General features: G+C 46.3%; 1 protein-coding gene across 11 annotated transcripts in view; it reads right to left on the bottom strand.

The window, feature by feature from the left end:
* Window positions 1-1,466: 1,466 nt before the first annotated feature.
* ARID1B (AT-rich interaction domain 1B) overlaps window positions 1,467-17,421 on the bottom strand; it is a 449,099-nt gene continuing 433,144 nt past the window's right edge. For all 11 annotated transcript variants that reach the window (XM_060614472.3, XM_060614478.3, XM_060614474.3 and 8 more), the window contains 5 exons: window positions 14,018-14,165; window positions 11,461-11,557; window positions 9,216-9,999; window positions 6,829-6,959; window positions 1,467-4,655 (listed from right to left, as the gene is read on the bottom strand). In XM_060614472.3, coding sequence (XP_060470455.3) covers window positions 2,919-4,655; window positions 6,829-6,959; window positions 9,216-9,999; window positions 11,461-11,557; window positions 14,018-14,165 — 2,897 coding nt within the window. In that variant the 3' untranslated portion in view covers window positions 1,467-2,918. The remainder of the gene's footprint in view (window positions 4,656-6,828; window positions 6,960-9,215; window positions 10,000-11,460; window positions 11,558-14,017; window positions 14,166-17,421) is intronic.

The raw sequence follows: 17,421 nt of genomic DNA, 5'->3' as shown, positions 1-17,421 counted from the left end.
TTTTTATCTTTTTTTTTTTTTTTTTTTTTTTTGTACACATTTAAAGTACGGGCATCCTGTAAGTTTCTGAAAAGCCTCATAGAAAAAAAAAAAACCAACTAAGTTTTAGGACAAAGCAATAACTCAGTTTGTAGGCGGGATGATCTCAGGCAGGTTGTAAGTTCTTCATGGGCTTCTGCAGTCTTGATTCTGGGGTGAGAATGTAGAAAGGATGCTAACGTCTTCCTGGATTACTCTAGAGGTTACGTTGCATATCGGTATGTAAAAACTTGTTGCTCAATGGTCAGACTCTAGGTACTGATTACAACTCAAACCGTGAAAACAACAGTCTTTTGTAATGATTTTACGCTTTCGGTCGACAAAAGAAATTGGGGTAGCGGATGGCTTCGGAGTCTCTGCACACCTTGTGTTCGTGCTCTGTAAGAGAGCGACTGGACTCCTATCGACTCCCTCTTACAAATCTTCGGTAGTTGAAGCTCAGAGCACTACAATCTGTTCTCAGCAAGCAGATGTACTTAGAGTAGAATGATAAATGGGCTTTTAATTCAACATGTATTTGGCTGCCTCGTTAGGTACGAAGGTTGTGTGACTAAGTATGTGGGGGCTGACAGACGAGGACACTGCTCGCAGAAAAATCTGTTTCTCGTGACACTAGCGTCACGTTTCACACGCTGGTCGTGGCTGCGTGCTCTTGTCTAACTCTTCCAGGTGCAACCCCGGACAACGGGTCTGGCGAAAGGACTTGGGGTTTCTGTGTCGTGACTGGGAGGGTGGTAAAGAGGTAGAGTCAGAGGGTGTCTGTCCGCTAACAGCTGGATTCTGCAGCAGTTTCAAAGAGATCGATTGTTACGCGATAACAGTCAAGGACCCGGGAAGAAAAGGTTTAAATTAGAAGTGACCAGTATTAAAAAGCTACTGTGCACCAGGTAGGAAGGAATATGAGAATATTAATATGCCCTGAAATAGAAATAATCACTTTGCACTATGTACACCACATACAATATAACATATTCTTTTTAACATTGCACAATATAAATATTATACACGGTGGAGTAAACTAAATGCAAAATACCTCTGAGGCACACAGAAGAAACGTGGACTAGACTGAACTCTGATTAAAATCAAGACGGGGTTAGTGAAAGGCAGACTGTTCTGCTGTCAGGCCAGTGAGCTCCTGGGCCGGCAGCCACCTCCCATAGATACTGAAGATTCTCAGACCTCAATGTCGTTCGCGTCGATCGCTTCAAACAAAGACTCGTTAGCTAAATACTTGGAGAAAAATCAAACTGTTGCCCCCCCCACTCTAAAGCAGGTCAACCCTACAGGCCCCTCCCGACCTCAGGGTTTCGTGACAGGGACTCTGTTAGTCCGCGGCTGTATTTCCCCTATTTCTTGTGGATAACTTGGTTACTATGAAACCACTGTAAGGAAGCTAGAACAGTATTCAAGAACACCCATCACAGTGCTTAACAAGATTTAATGTACATTTATTCTTAACATGTGGAACATATAAAGATTTTATACTGAATAAATGATATTCATTAAGCCAGAGGAAAAGGAGGAATTTACATCAAGTTTTTTTCTTTTTTTTTTTTAAACTACATTATCTTGAAATACAAATGTGGATTCTCGTCACTGAAAAATCTTTGAAGTTGTGTTTCTTCCTTTTAGTTGTATTTTTTTCTTTTTTGTCTGTACTGGTAACCATTTTCTAAATCAATCCATATGCAACCATTTCCACACCTTGATTCATGAAGCAAATTGTGATCAGCTGCTCTCCCGAAATAGAGCATGACTTTATACATACAGAAACTTGTACATTACCCTCTTTTTTTTGTTTGTTTTTTTTTTGTTTGTTTTTGTTTTTTGTATTTTTTCTTTTTTTTCTTTTTTTGGAGATATGGCCCTAATGAAAAAATATATAAAATAAAAATAAAAAATTATTTAACTCTACCATCGCTTCGTAGTTACCACATCATGAAAAAGAAACTAAAAACTTTGTACTAAAAAAAAAAAAAAAAACCAGAAAAAAAGAAAAGAGAAAAGAAAAAATGAGGGTGTGTTTAATGTACAACTTCTATATACATCACAGCCCATAGGCAGTAAAAAAAAAAAAATATTTAAAAAATGATTAAAGGAATTGTGAAGAACGTTGGACGTGGAAGGTCCAACGACAGACGGCAGACACGACTGACGGTAGTGGTGAGGAAGCAATTTCCGTTGATCGTTGTCAGGTATGTGTTTTCACTCTTAACTTCAAACGACATTGTTTTTGCGCGTAGCCTAATGGAACCATTTTCCTGTGGAGAAACCAGTATCATTTCATCGTCTGACTACTGACTGACACACCTCCTTGAGCCCCTGTTCCTATATCTCTAGAAGTAGTTTCTATTGCACAGAGCTTTGGGTGATGGGATACAGTTTTGTTTTGTTTTGTTTTTTTCATTATCTGAAGAATGACATGCCTAGGAAGTTGATCACTTTTTCACCTTTTTTGCCTCAGTGTGGTGAAATTTTCCCATCTTAGCATCTTTCGCCGCAATTTGTTTCATTGAAGTCAATTTGCTTCCCCAAAAATGCAACACGACATGGAAAAGAACATTAAAAAGAAAATCTGTGAAAAACAACAAGTGACCTTTGAATGCACTAGACAGCAACTTTGGTTAAAAAAAAAAAAAAAAACAAAAACAAAATAAAAAACCCCAAAAGGATGTACTTATACACACAGACAGCAAATATTAATTTCATAACTGTTCGAATTAATTATTTCTTTAATTCCCAATTGGTAAATAGTGAATGGGGCAGAGGAGCAAAGATTTTCTTTTCCTTCTTCCTACGCTGGATAAACAAGAACAGAAAACAGCCAGTTATACGGGAGCCTCTAGTTTTCACTCACACATGCTGCCTTCTCACTGATGTCATAACTGCCCAATCTGAAACAGTACATCACAGATGACAGACGCAACCAGAGAGTTCAGGACGGCTGATATCGAGATATCCAGCAATCGACCCTCGTGCAGAAGGAATTCCGAGCGGTTCTCGTCCACCCTGGCCATGGCCAGCAGAGCCTTGGCCGCCCTGCACATCATGTCCACGCTCGGTGGTTCTAGAGGCGGCGGCTGCATGTGCATGAGGTTATGCTGGCTCTGCTGATACTGGGCCATGGTGACCCCGTCCTCTAGGAAGCTTATCAAGTTTCCGATGCTTCCCTTCTGCACAGCTATTGCCCTTGCTGCCAGCGCGTCCCCTTGGGCAAGGTTCGATAAGAGCGCCATGGACATTTCTCGACAGACTGGGTTTTTGCGATCCCCAACGTACCTAACTAACGTAGCGTAGAATTTCTCCTGGCGACTAAATGGAGGCGTGGCCAAGATCAGGTCCACGTTGTTGTCCTGGATACTGAGTTTGCAGAGGGTCTCCAGCACAAGTCTCTGAGGCGACAGGACAGAGTTGGGTCCCACGGTTGGAAAGGGGTCTTGTGCCTCTGCCGACGGGCACACCATCCAGTGCAGCAAGCCGTCCAGAATCGGCAGGCAGATGCTTTCTGTGTACGCAGACAAGTCTAGTTGCCCGGAAATGTTGGCCAACGTGACCAGCGTGTTGTCCCTTAGGACCTCCAGGCAGTCCCACCACCACTCGTCTTTGCTGCAGGCCACCCCTTTGTCCTCGTCTTCCTCTTTCTCGTAGGTCTGCGGCGCTCGCTTCCTCTCTGGATGCTCGTGGTGAAGGAGAATCAGCTTCCCCAGGATCAGCACCAAGCCTGGATGTTTGGACATTTCGGCGTCATTGCCAGGCACAAAAGACAAGCTACGGACAATATTCGACACACAGATGCAGCGCTTGGCCAGGGAATCCTGCCAGTGCGCGATGGTGCAGAGAGGAGTCTCGTCTCGGCTCCTGGGCTCGTCCTCCAGCAGCTTGATGTTCCGGTGACTTTTGGCTTGATGTATCCCAAAGGGAAACTTCCCGCTCTCGGTCTGGGTACCAGGGTTTGCATCTTCGGGCAGCGCCCCCGGCCGAGCACAGAGGACGTCATCGATGGTTGCGATGATGCTCTTCTCTTGCTGCTCGTCAGAATCGCCTTTTCCTTCCTGCTCTTTCTTCCTCCCGGTGGAGCTCAGAGGGGGAGGTGGACGCCTGCGAGGAGGAATTTCCATCTTGCTCTCAAAGTGAGTCTGGATGTGCTCGGTGGTGTCCCCCCCACCAAGCTGCCAGTGCAGAAGTCCGCTGTTGAACTCCTGAACACGACCCAGCTTGTCAGATCGGTCGACCACAAACAGGTTGTTCTTTTTGACTATCTTTATCGGGAGCTTGTCGAACTTGCTAGCTTGCCTGGGCTTCTCCTTCGGATCCGCAGTGGCGTTGGGAGAGGCCAGAGTCGCGCTGCTCTTCTCCTCGGTCTCCGTCTTCCCGTCGTCCTCCTCCTCGTCGTCCTCCTCGTCGTCCTCCTCGTCGTCCTCCTCGTCCACACACTCGGTGCCCTCCTCCTCTTTCCCAGACTCGTCGGCCAAGGACTGGCCGTCAGCTCTCTTCCCCGCATTGTGATCAAGTGCTTTTTGGCTGGGGTCTCCCACCTCATATTCCGTAAGAATTCCAAAAATGTCAATTAGGCATTTTCTAAAGTACTCTACTAAAAGTTCCAGAAATCCGGACAGCTAGAGAGGAGGACAAGAACAAGAACGGGGACAATGTCATAACCTCACACGGGGACTGAGAAGGGTAACAATCCTAATAACTATCAATACATTTTTAGGGTGATTTTCACACGTTTCATTTCCTTTTTGGCTGGGCCAAGAAAGAGAAACCATAGATGGGTGGGAACCGTCTCCTGAATTTTACATTGTTGACGAAACCACGTGTTTTTTATTTGCTGCTTACTTTCCTACTCTATCCGTATGGAAACTTCCGTGTTATTTTCTTACCTTTAATAGTATCAGTGACGGACTGCTTTGTGCTCTTTGTCTTTTCTTCTGATTTAGGTACAACACACTCCATATTAGAAGAGTGGGAACGTGGATTTTATAGACTCATTCACCCAAAGTGAGTCTGTTCTCTTCTGCTATTTATCTGAGACTTGCTTGCCTGGATTTTTATGGTTATTATTCTTAGGATTTTATGGTTATTTTTGTCTCAGGTGCCATAGGTTACTCTAATTTACATTCTCCATATATCTTTGGGAGAAGATAATTTCAGCAATGTAGTAGCTCATAAACACAGAAAATTAAAAACAAATCAATTTAGTCCCTGATAAATGAATTAGAATGTTTCGTCGAATGCAATTTTACATTTCAGTTATCACAACTCTAACTGAAAGACAAAAGCAACTATGAGAACCAGTTTTGTTTCCTTTAAGCGAATGTGTGCATCAAGAAAATCAACACGCTCCATGATTAGCGACTGCCCAAGCTCCCCGCCCCCAGCACCCATGCCACCGCGCTTAGGGAGGATAAAGGATTAATAAGGGAGGCCGGAGTCTTTAATGATAGGTGTTTTGGAAATCAACCATACTTTCATATCCTGCTATCGGTTTCCTGAAAGTGGGGTTGAAACAATTATTAAGAAGAAAGGGGAAACTGAGGTACTGACCACAAAGTACTCACTTTTAGGGGATGAAGGCACACAATTTTGCAAGTGAAGGTTTGGGCGTTTATCTCTCCACCCCCCCCCCCCCCCCCCCCACCCCACCATACTTAAAGTGAACTTTTTTCCCAGGGCAGGGGAAGGGGCAAGTTACCAAAGCAATTCTGGTTACTAAAGTGTGTGATCAACAGTCGTTCACCCAACAGAAGGCTGAAAGGCAATTACTCTAAGGGAGGCGTATACATTTTTAAATATTTTCTGTTACAGTGGACTTCAAGCGATGTTTATAACCTTATTAATACACTTCCTATCAAGTGAAAAATTGCCTTTCAGGGCTATCATGAAGGACTGAAATGTGAGAAGAAAAGACCAAGTGGAAGATTCTGGTCTAATTTAGACAGAAGCAAGGTAATTAGATGTTTTGGTTTTCTCCTCCCAAAGCAGAGAATTGTGCGTACTCAGTAAGGAGAATTACCTTTTCTTGTTTTTGTTTCTATATATTTCTTTACAAGTCTGTAGCTTAGTTGGGCCATTTCCCCTAACCCTCTGCTCCCCTTCTCTCTTCTAGCAATTAATGCTGGAAGCCACACCTTAAGTCTAGCACTGAACAAAGGACAGCGTTAAGCTTACTAAGATTAGTAGGCTTTTCAGTGACTCCTTCAGAATAAGGTGGACAGAGGCAGAAAGGAAGGAAGGAGACCAAGAAGCAAGTTTGGCCGTGAGTTCACAACTATTTCAGCTGAATGATGGGTATACGGGGGTTCGCCAAGCTGTTCTCTCTGCCTCTCTCGCTCTCTCTCGTACATTTTCTATAACATTTCTTTTTAATTAAAAGGAAGGGATTATGTCTCACCGGAAAGTAGAGTATGTCCCGTTATAAGCTCTTGCGTATTCAGCCTGACTTCAGCGCCGGCTTCGTGTCTGGATTACCTCCCACCCGCCTGCTGATATTCATTCTGAACAACAATTACTTTCACTGTTATCTATGCCGCACACACACATACACACACACGTGTGCACGGGGGACTGTTTTCTCAGGAGAAGCACACGTATGCGTGTGTTTATTATACTGGAGCCTGGAAGGAATTATGATTCCCGGATTAAGCGCCCAGACAGCTCTACATGTGTAACAGCCACAAGGACGGCCCTGTGTCCCAGGGTGCCCACCACTCTGGGCATGCGTTCAAGCATGAGCTCCTGAACTTTCTTGTTCTACCCCGGCCCCTGGCTGGACGGGCGCTGGCGTACCTGGGAGAGACTGAAGGTGGCGACAGTGCTGTCATCGTACAGGAGAATGTTAATGGTGTCCAGAGCCCATGTACTTTCAGCCAAAAGACCGGACTTGAGGGACATCATCACACGCCAGGCCTCAGGAGTAACTAAAACCAGGGGAAAGGACAAGGATGAGGTGAATATTAACTCTGTGCATGAAAGAACAGAAAATAACGAAAGAATAAGAAGAAAGAAGCGGGGTGCTGAGTGAGGTACTGATTTCAAACAAATGTGCCGAGGCGCAGTTAAACGCGATCGTTTCCAGAATTCACACGGAGGGGACGGCTTACTAAGAAACTGCTGTCGTTTAAGATCCTTTGGCTTGTTGGTCACACATGAGCCCAAAGTGCTTCTAGAGGAGGGGGTGCTAATAAGCACAAGGGCCCTTTCTCATCTCCGATTTATTTCCTTTAGTCCCTAACGGACTCTGTAATGACGCCGCAGAGTGTTAGTAATGGAGTCACAGCAAAAAAACTGGTTGTCTTCTTTGGCCCGCTCCATTCCCAAATGTCTCAGGGAGGCCCCTCTGGCAGATCTCTGGAAGGCTGGTGAGTATGCGGCAGCACATTCTCAGATATAGAGTCTTGATATTCCCTTGCTGTCCTCTTCTATCCGAGCTCCTGCCCTCAGAACATGCTGCTGACAATTATTAGCACTTTGATGGTTCAGATTTTTCAACAGCTTGGTCTGAGCCAGGGGATGGGAAACAGAGCGACTGCGCTTTTCTTTCCCCCCTTCCTGTTACCGAAGAAGAGAGAGGGGTTAGAGAAGACATTTGCAGGATGTGCCGTAAGATGGGGCTGGGAGAAGAGGCCCGCGATAGGTCTGAAATTTCTGTCTCGGGAAATGGGCGGAAGCACATGGCACGAGCAGGCCTGTGCGCTCAGGAGTCACCAGGGCCACAGCCAATGCCAGACATCAGCAGTGATCTCCTGTGCTGGGGGGGTGGGGGGGGGGCCGTGGGTTTCCACCTCTAGGTTGATCTCCTCTACGTTTCCTATTTTCTATGAGGCACACAAAACTTTTCTAACAGAAAAGGCAAACTTCCTTTTTAAAATAAGGAACATAGGGTCGCCTGGGTGGCTCAGCCGGTTAAGCGTCCCACTTCGGTTCAGGGCATGATCTCGCAGTTTGTGGATTTGAGCCCTGCATAGGGCTCTGTGCTGATGGCTCGGAGCCTGGAGCCCGCTTCGGATTCTGTGTCTCCCTCACTCTCTGCCCCCCCCCCCCCCATTCACGCTCTGTCTCTCTCTGTCTCTCTCAAAAATAAATAAACATTAGAAAATTTTTTTCTTTAAATAAGGAACATAACTTTCCCCAGGCTGAAGACAAACACTGATCTAACATGTGCAAAGACACGTATAAAAATTTAAATACATTTATTTATGTGCACACGCATAAACACACAGACACATGTGCATATTTTTACGTATATCTTTCCATATATAAAATGGTGCTCGGTGTCTGTATCTCCTCCTTGTCTCCAGCACCCCTCTCTCTAAAACTCCTTACTTCTCTCTCCCTCTCTCTGTACAGGTCCTTAATTCTGATGGTTGAAAACATCTCTAATATCTTTGATTTTCTAGTCCCTGTAGTAAATGATTTCAAGTCAAGTGATTTTGAGATTTTTGAAAACTTTTTTGTATGACCAAGATCTATAATTTCCTTTGCCGTATTAAAAGGACTTCAAAAATAATGCAGAAAAACTGTGCGTACTCCTAGATGTTCCAGATCTCTAATTAGCATTCAGAACATCCCAACAGAATGAATAAACACGATTTGCACCCGACTGAAATAGCTTCTGGGCCCATATCTACCAGCACCGGGTTACCATCAATTCTATACATCAAAGCATATCAAATTCCGTATATGCTATATATTTATCTACATATCACGTGCAGGCTTTTACTTTTTCCCGGGGAAGCTCACGGTCTGTATGTTGTTACCAAAATTACAGAGTGGCTCGTATTTTCTCAGGCCACCTCAGCATTTCATTAGCCTCTCGGCTGTTAGGCTCACACTGCAGAGATTAAGTGCCTGGTTAAGGTCAAAGCTTTAAGCTCAGAACGCGGTACAGGACGTAGTCGCTGAGGAGCCCCTGGTCTCTCACTTGGGGCTCTACTCTCGCGCACAGATAACGCTCCTGTGGAAAAATCCCACGTCAATTCACGCTCCTCTCGGGCACTGTTTCTGAACTCGGATCAGCAGCTTCCAAGTATTGCCCCTGCGTAGAACCACCGCTTGACGGCTTGTTGTCCTAAGAACTTCATCCCTTTGAGATTAACAGGAGCTAGATCTAAGCTAACATGAAAATTCTAGAACACAACTGGGCTTCATTTCCGGACCGAGCCCGGAACGCTTACCGATATCTTTTGAGGTAATCTTTCGCCTTTGTTTCAAGACTGGCTGCGATGCCTCGACTGAGCCAGGAGGGAAGGTGATCTCCCTTCGGATCGGGGGTGGCTGGGGGGGTGGGCCCGTGACCTGGGCCGTGGGGACGGTGGGCAGGACCTTCTGCATCTTCAGAGAGGGCAGAAAGGGAGACTTGCTGGGAGACATGCGGCTCTCCAGGGAGCGCTGGAAGGACGCGGGGCTGGGGGCTCTGGAGATGTGGTTTGGCAGTGATGGAGGCGTCTGGTAGGATGACTGAGGCGGGCGCGTGATGGGCTGCATGGAGGCGGGAGAGGACATATAAGGCTGACGTTGGCTGACGTGGGAAGGCCACTGGCTCTCGTGATTGATCCTTTGCTCGGGTACCAGCATATCATCCGTGCGGTTCATGCCTGGATACGGGGGGGCCTGGGCCGGGCCCCCGGGGCCCTGCCGGTTCTGGTAGGGGTAAGGCATATCATTGCGCGTCGCCCACATGCTCTGCTGAGGCCCTTCGCTGGAGGACGACTGCATGGGGCCGCCCATCATGGGAGGCGGGATCCCGTGCGGCTGCATCTGCCCGGGGCCCTGCACCCTCTCTCTGTTGTAGGGGTACGGGTACTGCCCCTGGATGGGCCTCCTGTCCGGTCCGGAGTAGGAACTTCCGTACTGGTTATACATCTCTTGCTGCTGGCTGCCGAACTGCATGTTGTACATGTCTCCCTCGTGGCGTTTGGCCGGAGGCCCATACATGCCGTCCATATGGCGTTTGTAATTCTGAAATTCATATAAAGACAAATCACACTGATGTGCTTTTACAGGTATAATCACACACTTAAATTATGCAAAACAGTTATTACCTGGTGGAATGTTCATTTCAAAATGGGTATGGGAAGCTCCTGTGACAACTAAGGACTAATAATTTAGGCACTCTATTTCCGGATTAGGGTACCACATCACGGACTCCGAAGAGGGTTTCCAAAGTTTGTTTTCGTGTGCTTGGAATTTTCTGTGGGGAAAAGAAAGCTTCCTCTCTCTTTTTCCTGGTAGGTATCCCTCCTCCCTTTTGGGATTTCTCAGGGCTGCAATATAGGAGGACGTGGCTTTGGAGACTCCCGCACAGGCGACGCCAGACAGGGGCTCGGGACTACACGAAGGTGCCTCGGCAGGAAGAGGAAAACTCTCACCAGAATGGACTGAGCTTCCCGAAGGCCAGCCTGAAAGCCCCTGGACAGATTTCTCAGGCCTAGCTTTGCGTTAGCAGTGTCTCCCCACGGTATCTGGCTCCTCAGACCGGGCCTGCGTGGACACCCTACGGTCTACGGCCCCCACCCCGACTTCCAGCTGTGCAGGTCAGAGTCTCCCCCGCGAGCCCCGCTGGTCCCAGCCTCTGACAGCAGGCCCGGTGCAGCCCGTGTTACTAGGTTCCCCTCCTGGGGACATCCGGGTGTCAGCACCCCGCCAGGTGGGAACCTCCTGACGTAGAGAGATGTGGATGTGTTCGTGTTCTTTCACCTCACCCAGAAGCTGTTTAGGACCAGCTGGTGTAAAAATAAAAGTCACGTACATACACGCTCCAGTAGAATTCAATGCTTAAGACCCCTTCCGTGTTACCAGAGGTCTTAGACCTGAAAAGTTGTTTCGAGACAGCAAAGTCCTGTGTCTGAACGGCCACAGCATGGTGGGCAATTCTCTGCATCAGTAGCGACATCTGCAAGGTTATCTTACACAATTGAAGACCCACGGCCGCGTAGGCCAGCGTAACCCGCCCCCGCCCCCCCCATGTCAGCAAAACACGCGGTCCTTAAGATCTTGTTTTTAAAAAGCCAATTGACTTTTAACTTTTGATACTGGTATATAATATTTGAAGTTGTTTTTTTTCTTCTACACACCTTCTTTAAAACATCGACAAATTTCAGTTCAGGCACCTGACAGGACAACACACACACCAGACACCCGTTTAAAAAACCTTTACTCCGGCCGGGCATTATTTACAAGGATGAACATCCTTTGTTTCCTACAACATGTTATATTTGTTTCGGGATCCCATATATCAAGAGCTTTTTAAAATGTGCTGACTTTAAAATCCTAACAATATTTTCTAGCACGAGCAAATATATCCTGATTGTTCAATAAATACCACTGTTTTTTGTTATACTTCCTAAAACTTCTCAGAAGTAACGCAAATTTGAGTTTTAAACAGAAAGCGCAGAGATGCATTCCTGCCCGCCAACTCACCGGCTGCTGTGGATACAGGCCGGGCTGGTGTCCTCCATATGGCGGCTGTCCTGAGGGAGGGCCTTGGCCTGGGTACTGCTGCCCGTAAGGTTCGTGCCTAGAATGAGCCATTCAAAGAGAACTTCATTTTCAAAAGACCTCAGGCCGAGAGAGAAATGAACAGTTCACTGCTGGGAATTCTGCAGCCCTGAGTGGTCTGGTCTGTCCCTCACTGCACAACACCTTCCAGCAGAGGCACGCCAAGCAGAAACAGCACTTGAACTTTTAGCCAAAGGGATGGGCACACCCGTTTTGGGAACGCTGCCAATCTCCTGGCTAGTAGGTGTGTGAGGAGTCCCGGCAGGACAGGCTGGCACCCTCTGCCTTTGAGAGGAGCCTCCGCCCACCCACTGACGCGGCCCCGGGGAGTGTCACAACATGGTGATGTGAGGTGTTCACGAAAGCAGGAGATAACAAAAGCAATGTACGAATCAAAGCAGGATTTCTGGGAGTGCCAGAACACAGGCGTATAACCACGGAAACTGTCTCTACTTATTTTCTCATTATGAATAGGAAGTGTTCAATCTCTTAAAAAGCGTACTTCCCGATTCATCCAAAATGATACTGAGTTAGCTGATAATTGTAAAAATAGAACTACTCAAAATTTTGAAGTCCCATGACCCTACAAGGCCACAGAAAAGAGTAACAGAGAGGACTTACAAGAGTGACGGGGTTGATTTAAACGTACTCCTACGTTTAAATCTTTTTTACATTTCTAAATCTTAAAATGGGAATGACTAATACACTTATTTTTCAACTGCCATTACACTGAGCAGCTATAAATACCATAAAAGTAGCACGCTTAAAAGAGCAATAGATTTGAAGTTTAAAGAGATAAACTGGTTTACTTAGTGTATCGATTGAATCCTGTAAGAAAGACAATACTTGGACGGAATATATCCCTAAACTGGTCACAGAATGAAAACAAGAAAGAAAATAAATGAATTTTTAGAAGATCACGGGTAAAACAGACATAGGAGACGTGTTTGCTAAGGGCATTAACAGCTAGAAGGAAGCTTACAGTTGAGGAAAGAAATAGAATTGACATAGATAAAATTTAAGCTGAACAAAGTAGCACTTTTCAGAAAATCTAACAAAGGTAAATAAGCCCTAATGTGGTACAGCCAGATGACCTAAACCAGTTCTAGAAAGCATTCTAGAAGAAACAGAACAGCACATCTGCCTGGGTTCATTTACAAATATATGTTCCAAGAGAGTTGTTCTCCTAATCTCATTGGAAGGTAGGAAGGAGAGAAGGAAGGAAGGAAGGAAGGAAGGAAGGAAGGAAGGAAGGAAGGAAAAGGAAAAAAGAGTTTCTCTTGGATCCTCAAAAATGGATCTAAGTCAAATCCCTGCTCCAGCACACTAAGCATGATGGTTAACTGGTTAACGGACACACCACAAATCAACAGTCACCACACTTATGGCCAGGGTAAGAATCCGAAGTCTAGGTTCTTAAGTCGTTATTAGAAAGTACCAAATCACTTTAAGCTCGTGATGGCTATGTATTCGAAGAACCAGGTGCACAGAAAATGCCAGAAAGAAATATTATTTGGTAAAAACAGTGGTTTTCAAACTTCCTTCCTTCCTGTTTGTGTTACGGGGTGGGGCGGGGGTGGGGAGGGAACCTTCCCAAGACTTCACCACTGCCTGCGGCCCAGCAGGTGGGCAGTCTGTGAGGAACACCACCACACCAGCCACCCCTACCCCGAGCCATGCCCCTGTGGCCACAGTTACAGAGTCCTCTGGTGAGCCTCAATTTCCTTCCAAAATCACAAATATTACATTCAAGACTTTGTTTCTGAGCACCTGTGCGACGGTGAGGTAAAGAACCTCCCATCCAGGGGAAGGGGCTTTCGTACTAAGTACTTAGGTCAGGGGCACAGGTAAGGGGCCTGCTTCACAAAAAGAAGTCTCCCATAAGCCACTATTTTAGGAAGCAGTTTCCGGCGACCTCTCAGAGACACTTCAATGACTTTCCCTCCATCTAACTAAAACTAATCTGGATGAGCGCTGAAGCCCAACATTTCAGTGTCCAGAGGCCACCCTGAAAAAAAAAGACTGCCATGGCTTTCCTCAGAGATGTTTCTTAAGGAGCAGAGTATTCTCTCTCCGTTTCACACGTTCGCAGGGAAGAATGGAAACATCTGAGAAGACAAGGCCTGGAAGACTTTTTCGAGGGCTTCCTGGGTGGCTTTCCCAAGGGAAGAAATGCAGGCGGGAAGGCGGTCGGGGGATGCTACACGCCCGACTTTGTGGCCGTTCACAGGAGGAGCCCCACGGGGCAGCTGGAGGTGGGGGTCTCGGTGCGGGGACAGGGGCCGAGCATCCGGGTGCTGAGAGGACCACCTGGTTCTCAGGCGTCCCCCTCCCCCGTCCCGAAGGCAGCCACCCCACACGATGCTTAGCGGGAAAGCAGGTACTGTGTGCTGTCGTCGGCTCCCCGGGCTCGGAAACGCACGTGTGAGGAGAGTGCAGTTTCTAGCACTCTCTCCGTGTCGTCTTAGAAAACACTCACCTTCGGTCGTAGCCGGCTCCGTAGGGAAACTGCTGCCGCCCCATGCCCAGACCGGATAGCGCTCCGGAGGGACTCTGGTTATACACGTCCTGCACACTGCTAGTGGGCATCTGTCCTTGAGTCATAAAGGGCTCACTGCTCCCAGGCACTGCAACATTTTAAATCACGGATATAAAATTAAGCATTTTCGACCCCCAAGGGGCCCAGACAGCCCTTCCAGTCATTTCTGTTAACCTCAATATGGCAGATGTAGATGTCTCAGTCTTAACATGGCCGACAACAATACAAACCAATGAGGGTAAGGTCTGGACTCAGGAAGGACCCCGAGATCCCCATCCCTGACCCCATGCACGGGCCTTAAATGAGCCCCCACCTGGAGTACCGGTAGAACCCACGAATATGATGGGAACATGGCTCCCGTGATTACATTACACTCGATGGCCAAAGGGATTTCACAGATGTAACTAAAGTGACTCATCAGCTGACTGGTAGTCAACTAAAAGGGAGATTATCCAGGCGTGCCCTTTCAATCTGTGTCTAGAAGTCAGAGACACCCGCCTGCCGCCCTTGAGGAGGCACCCACCATGCAGTGGAGAAGGCCACATATTCACAAAGGTGGCAGCTTCTAGGACTGTGAAGGCAGACGACAGCCAACAAGACAATGAGACCTCAGTCCTTCGACTTCGAGAACCAAATCTGCCAACAACCTCAACGAGCTCGGAAGAGGACCCTGAGTCCCGGCTGACATGCTGATGTCTGCCGTGTAAGGCCCTGAGCTGAGAGCCCGCGGGAACATGGGACCGTAAACTGATGTTGTTTTAGGCTGCTGAGTTTGTGGTAATTTGTTATAAAGTAAGGTAGAGAGTGAACATCGGCCCTTTCTTGGGTAGGTTATCAAACTTCTGAGTTCAACTCCTTGTCGATGAAGTAAAGTTGGTAATACCACCTCATGCAGTGGTTGTGAGAAAGAAATGCATATACAGTTGACCCTTCTTGCGCGGGTTAGAGGTGCTCGCCCCCGCGAAGTTGAAAATCCATGTACAACTTTGGACTCCCCCTTAAAATTAACTACTAACAGGCCACCGTTGACTAGAAGCCTTGCTGATGACGTACATAGTCAATTAACACATATTTTGTACGTTATACGTACTATATACTGTATTCTTACAACAAAGCTAAAGAAAAGAAGAGAAAATGTTAAGAAAATCTTACGAGAAAACACATTTATGGGGCGCCTAGCTGGCTCAGTCAGTTAAGTATCTGACTCTTGATTTCAGCTCAGGTCATGATCTCTTGGTTTGTGAGATCGACCTCCGTGTTGGGCTCCGTGCTAACACCTCGGAGCCTGCTTGGGATTCTCTCTCCCTCTCCCTGGCTTGAAAGCATGCTCTCTTTCTCTCTCTCTCAAAATACATAAACTTAAAAAAAAAAAAAAAAAAAAGAAAAGAAAAACATTTCTAGTACCATACATCTATTTATTGAAAAAAATCTGTGTAAACCTGTGTTGTTCAAGGGTCAGCTGTATGGGTAAAGTTAGTTCCCTTCCCTTACGGGGGAAAAAAGAAAAAACCTTAGCACGAATACCTGTCAGCAGACTCACTCCAAAACCAGGAAAAGGAAAACCACTAGGGGATTAAGAATAACTCAAGAATGGATGAAATACTAGTATTTCTATCAGGACGTAGAGTGGCAATTAGGTCAAATATGCAAATTAGCATCAGCTCAGAGCCTGAAGGAAATTGGGTCAAGCCCAAAAACTAGCCTGTAGGCAAATTAAACATTTTAATGCAAATCTTAATTGGTATACAGTGCTACTACCTTTCTTCATCCTAGGAAGGTTACTTTTACGTGACATGAAGCAAAAGCTGATTAAATGTCTGTGAGCTGATGGAATTTGCTAGAACAGAGGTGCAGATAATGGGGTCTCACACGGGCGGGGGGCTCTGTGCTTCGCAAGTGTGCTATCTCACACTGTATCTTCCACTTTAAGTCCACGTGTGGTAGAATGAGTTTTGATGTTACTTTCCGTTTTATAAATGGAAGAACAGAGACAGGCAAACATTAAGCGGGATAATTAAAGTTAAACAGCTTAATTCCTTGATACAAGAAAAATTCTTTAAAAATAGGTAAGGAAAAAGACAACCAGATTTTTTAAAAAACGGGTAAACGCACAAATGGACATTCAGAAAAAAAGGAAACAAATGGCCCATCAATATATGAAAAGGTGTCTGATTTCACTAGTAATTAAAGAAATACAAGTCAAAACAACTATGAGGCCCTCCCGTCCCCTCCACTCCTGCCCCACCATCTGACCGGCAACTATTAAAAGGACGGATAATGATCATTCTTGGTAAGGGAGTGAGGGCCACACACTGTTCCACGTTCATGTGAAGAGTATTAAACCGACAAGCAACTTTTAACTTAACTTTTAACTTGGAGTGTCTGTGACCCATCCACCACGCCACGAGGCACCCAAGAAGCTCCACGGGATGGCCCATGGGGGAGGCCCCCTAGCCAACAGGTTCAGATGAGTTCCCAACAGACCCTCTGGATGACACCGGCCATTCAAGTGATCACGGCTCCAGCAGAGTCCCTAATCAGGCTTCCAGGTGACAGAGGCTGCCTCAGGGTCCCGGCTGACAACTCGAAATGAAGAACCACCCCGCCCACCAGAGGACGTGAGACATACCCAAGTGTTGTTGTTTAAAGCCACTTTTTGTGGCAGTTTGTTAAGGAGTAAAAGATACTCCGTAAACTAAAAAAAAAAAAAAAAAGTTCACATCCTTTGATTCGGTTATTCTTTTTTTTTTTTTTAATTTTTTAATGTTTATTATTGAGAGAGACAGAGAGAGAGAGAGAGAGAGAGAATGAGCAGGGGAGGGGCAGAGAGGAGGGAGACACAGAATCCGAAGCAGGCTCCAGGCTCTGAGCTGACAGCACAGAGCCCGACGCGGGGCTTGAACTCACGGACCACGAGATCATGACCTGAGTCGAAGTCAGTCGCTCAACCGACTGAGCCACCCAGGTGCCCCTCGGTTATTCTTTTAAGAATCTATTTCACAGACACACTCTTACACATGTGAAAAAACAGCTATACATCAATAATCACAGCTTCATGTTTAAGAAGAGCAAAGCATGATGAAACAACACGTTGACTACTGGAGCATTAAGAAAAAGGATGATGTATAAAGATATTAACGGGTATTCAAAATATACTGTTTAGATATACAATATGTAAATATTCACTTACTGTTCACTTGTAAGCAATTAATCAATCCTTCAATCAGTAATGAATTATAGAAGTGGGGGACGGGCGGGTGGGGCCAAGGATGCTTAGGGCCACCGACGCTGGGACAGGTTCTGGTCTCTGCCCTATACCACGCTGTAGGCCAGCGGCAGCAACA

This window comes from Panthera onca, chromosome B2 (assembly GCF_046562875.1).
Source record: "Panthera onca isolate mPanOnc1 chromosome B2, mPanOnc1 haplotype 2, whole genome shotgun sequence".
In the NCBI taxonomy this organism is placed as follows: Eukaryota; Metazoa; Chordata; class Mammalia; order Carnivora; family Felidae; genus Panthera; species Panthera onca.
Note: the sequence above shows the minus strand (reverse complement) of the source record. Positions and strands in the feature narration are given on the sequence as shown.